Here is a 4,710-nt window from a genome sequence, read left to right as displayed (position 1 = left end):
AGGCAGTAATACAAGACATGGAAGGGAAGAACAGTCACTTTTCCTAGGAGGGTGGTGAATGTGTATGTGAAAGGACTGGACTAGTTAATTAACAAGATTAATATTTATCTTGTGCTCTCCTTTGCTTGGTCTGACAATTCAATGGCTTACTATACTCAATAAGGAGATGTAAAGATATTTGCATAGATTTTTAGGAGCATACTTTATTTTGCTCAATAAAATTGATCCTTCCTGCTGCAGCAAACTGATTTAAATTGGAATGAACGGAGTTTTGAGAAGTCACCTCCCTTCATACCCTGCCACAGCCATAGAGAGAGACGACAACTTTGTAAAGAAGTGTATCACTGTGGAGTTTGACTCTCCTGGGACAAAAGTCACAGTAGATCCAAGTAAGTTCTTGAAGTAAACCATTTAAACATGGAAAGAGAATTCTTATACTCTATATGTTATTAGAATCTGAAAAATCACAATGTATTAATTTTTAAAATATAAATATTATACATTCCTGTTTTATGAAGCCATCTTTACATGATTACAAATAACTGTGTGTCTGGGGAACTATGTTTTAGTAAAATGGATCCAAATCCTCCGCAGGTTTGAACCAGCATTCTTTCACTAAGTTACTGCAGCCAGACACTTCACTGGTGTAAACTGGCTGTAGATCCATTGGAGTCAGTGGGCCAGATCCCCAGAGGGCGTGAATCATCTGTAGCACCATTTGCATTCGTGGGCCAGGTCCCCAGCTAATGTAAACTGGCATAGCTCCATAGAGGTCAATGGAACACTGTGGCTTTATAGTACCTGAGGATTTGGTCCATTATGATTAGAACTTGAAGATATGATTGGAGTTAAGATGAGAAGTTTAGTTTTGTGTCAGTTCATTCTTTGCTGGGCTCATTCTTTGCCTGCACATTATCTGGAATTATTGCTGTCACATTGCTGTCTCATATTTATATCCCGTGACAAAATGCAAAACTCTCTTCCAGTGTGGGTGATGGTTTGACATCTCTAATCTGTAGCACAGAAAAATCGTATAGCAGGTACTTTTGTTTTCTAATATAAATTGATATAATTACCACTTTCCTAGGGAGCATATTCCATAGTCTCTTTGTTCTCCGTGTGAGCATTATAGTTAATTACCCAGACAAAAAATATTTTCTTAATTTATCCAAGTTTCCTCTCACTAGATTCCTAGAAAAATCCTGAACATTTTTCTTATTCCCACCCATGTTGGGAAGTCCCTTTGTCTGTTTTCAAAGAGTTATCACTTCCTCCCTTAGTTTTTGCTTAGCCATGCAGTACACACGTCTACTTCTTCTTCTTCCATCCAGTGTCAACAATCAAGATCCCAGCCCAACCAATGGGACTTGTGCTATAGACTAGACAAAGCTGTAGGAAAAAGGAATGGCCATTACCCCCATTTTACAGATGGGAAAAGAAAGCACAAGAGAGGCTGGTCTGGGACTAAGGCAATCTTGGTTCTAAAACTTCCTCTGACATTGACTTGCTGAGTGGTTTGGTGAAGTGACTTCATCCCTCTGTTCCTCAGTTTCCAATCTGTAAAATGATGCTAAAAGTTCATTAATTCACAGGTCTATTTTCACAAAATGGGATTCTTTTACTTTAACTTGAGTTAGGTCAGAGTCCAATTTATGAATATATCTAAGGTGCTTAGATACTACTTCCATATAAGAAGATACATCATCTGAGCTCTGTAATAAAAATGGAATGCCTAGCAACTTCACTTTTGGGTGTTGTGCTATTAAAGGGTCAAATTCCACCCACAGTTACATGCACATTACCACATTAAATTCAATAGATTTGCACCTGCATAAATAAAGGCAGAACTTGGACCCCTTCATGCCTCAGAGATCTGCAGCACAGAAAAGATATCTGTTATACAGATGATCATAGAACAAAGATGTGCTTTTGTTCAAAAGAGGTTTCCTGCCAAATTGATATACCCCCCCAACAGCTCAAGCTGTTTTATGCTCTGCCACAACATAAAGCCATCTTAAATTAATTAAGTTGGGCTTGTGGCTGCTTTGGGTTGCTGGAGTGATGCAAAGAAGGTAGAGTTTTAAATAGAAAGAAACACATTTTCTTTTTTCACCTTTGAATTTGTTCATGAAATCAGAGAACTGAACTTGAAAACGCTGAAGTAGAAATTCAGTTACCAACTCTGCATGTATATATGAAGATGCTGCAGACATTAAATTTGGAGTTTTAGGCCTTCATTCTTGAAAGTGACTCGTAATTTTGGGTGCCCAACTTGGGACCCCATAAGTGGGACTAATTTTCAGAGGGTGGATGGTGAATATATTTTGAATGAGGCCTCCTTAAGGTGTCCTAAATTGGGGAGCCAAAAACTGAAGCCCACCAAATTACAAATCAATTTAAAAGATCTCGGCCCTATCCTTAACCTCAGCACCTAACTGTAAAATGTTCTGTGTGATTTCTTTTCATGAGAACAATGACACTTCAGAGTTGACCTTTTGCCCTGCCATGCATGACAACATGATCAATTCCTCCTTTCAGATAACCCAACACCTTCTCAGCCTTCTCTCGTGATTTTGAAATATGAAGACTCCAGTGGCTCAACAGCTTGTTTAGCAAGAGATTTCTACCCACCCGAACTGAAGATGTCCATGAATACTGACAGCCCCGTTCTCTATGAAACCATTGAGCCTGTCCTCTCATCCAGAAAATACCATGCCATAAAGGTTGTCAACATTACATCGAACCAAGATGTGCATTGCTCAGTACAACACCACAACAAAAAGTTTAATAAAATTCTTGCTGCAGAGAGACTGCCAGGTATGGTGTTATGGATCAGAGAAGAATGACCCCTAGTAAATTCTTTAACACTGGCTGAGATCCTCAGCTTGCATAAACCACTGTTGTTTCGTTGAAGTGACACTGATTTTCAACAGCTAAGGATAGGCTTTTAAGACCAGAAGGGAGCATTATGATCATCTTACTTGAGTTCCTGCATAACCCAGGCCAGAGAAGTCTGTGCCGCAGTTCCTGCACTGGAGGGAATGAGTCTTCCCTATTCTGTTGGTTAGCACTTGTGGGCAGACGTCGATTCTCAATTTTCTGTGTCCAATTTAGATTTTTTTACCTGCATAAGGGATTTGCAAATTAGCTGCTCTCATCCCCTAATCGTCTTTGAAAATCTGAGACTCCATGTGATGATGAGTTTATCACCTCCCTTGGTAATACCCACAGTTTAATTACCCACACTGTAGAGGAGTTGCGTACTATTTCCAGTTTGATATTATTGACTTGGAGAAAGCTTTTCAAAAGTACCTAAGGGCCCGATTCGCAAAGGTATTACTGTGTCTAAAGATAAAGATTGGTCTCTAGTGGGATTTTGCAACAGCACCTAATAGGTTAGATGCCTGAATCCCATTGAAAGCCAATGGGACTTAGGCTCTTAACCTGTTTATGACCTTTAATACCACTCTCTGTCTACCTCCATCTTTAGTTGCTTACCTTTCAAATCTGGACTTTTAAACCCTAAACTCCATTGACGTTCAATGAAACTTCGGCTTCCAAATGTCTATATCTCTTTTGAAAATGGGACTTAGGCTCCTAAATCAAATAGGGACAGTTTTTAAAAGGTATTTAGCCATTTACAGATGCACCCAGCAGAATTTTCAAATGCACCTAGATTCTTAATTTCTACTGACATCCACTTTCGAAAATCCCTCTAGGTGTCTAGTTGCAAGGTAGCTAAGTATCCTTAAAGACCTGTGAAAAATTTACCCTATATTTTCTTCTGTTTTTGTCTTCTATGCCAGAAATCTTCTCCCTGTGTAGGTACTTTTAGAGTCAGAGCACATCACCCCTTAATATTCTTTTAAATAAGTGAAATAGATACAAGCTGGGAGATAATCTTTCAGGGCCTCAGCCCCAGCTGATGTAAACTGGAGTGGCTCCACTAAGTCAAAAGTGCTGCACCTATTTACATGGGCTAAGAAACTGGATCTCGGTCCAGAAACTTAACTGAATCAAAAATCTCAGACATTTCCTTTGTTCATCATGGAAGGTGTGTGTTCATCACTTGTGTTTCATTTTCTTTCTCTTCAGCTTTAACAACTCCTGGACCTACCACAAGCTCAATTGAGATCTGCAGAACATCAACTCCTAGCCCCCAAGGTTAGTTTGAAAATAAGTGGAATTTTAGGGCTTGATTCACTGCTGAGTTATTCCAGTTTTATATCATTGTAACCCCATTGATTTCAGTGGAATTACACCAACGGCAACTTGTATTTCAGTGGTGAATCAAGCCAACAGACCAGATCTTCAAATGATATAAATGTGTGTAGCTTCCATTGGCTTCTATTCCAGTTGAGAATCTGGCCCGACATGTGGCTTGACTCACTGAAAACTAATAGTGATCTGAACTATGTAAAAAATTGTCCTTTGCCATCTGCTCTGAACATCTGTTATCCTAGAGTCTGATTTCCAGTGCACATTCTGCACTGTTTCTACACCTGCAAAACTGTATCGGTTTGTTTACCACATTGTTTTTGTGCTGATATCAAATTGCCACTTCAAAGCCACAATCTCTCTTGCACTTTTGCAGATGAAGATATGGAGAAAATGAATGCGCTGTCTATCACTGTGCTGGGCTTGAGGGTGTTGCTAACGAAAAGCATTGCCTTGAATATGCTCCTGGTCACTAGATACCTTTATTTCTGA

General features: G+C 39.3%; 1 gene segment (V, D, J or C); it reads left to right on the top strand.

The window, feature by feature from the left end:
- Positions 1 to 259: 259 nt before the first annotated feature.
- LOC140896675 (T cell receptor delta constant-like) lies at positions 260 to 4,710 on the top strand. The segment is given in 4 exon segments: positions 260 to 389; positions 2,539 to 2,817; positions 4,096 to 4,164; positions 4,595 to 4,710. Coding segments are annotated over 4 exon segments (594 nt in total).

Source organism: Lepidochelys kempii, chromosome 13 (genome assembly GCF_965140285.1).
Source record: "Lepidochelys kempii isolate rLepKem1 chromosome 13, rLepKem1.hap1, whole genome shotgun sequence".
Classification (NCBI taxonomy): domain Eukaryota; kingdom Metazoa; phylum Chordata; order Testudines; family Cheloniidae; genus Lepidochelys; species Lepidochelys kempii.
The sequence above is the reverse complement of the archived record's forward strand: the minus strand, read 5'-3'. Positions and strand labels throughout refer to the sequence as shown.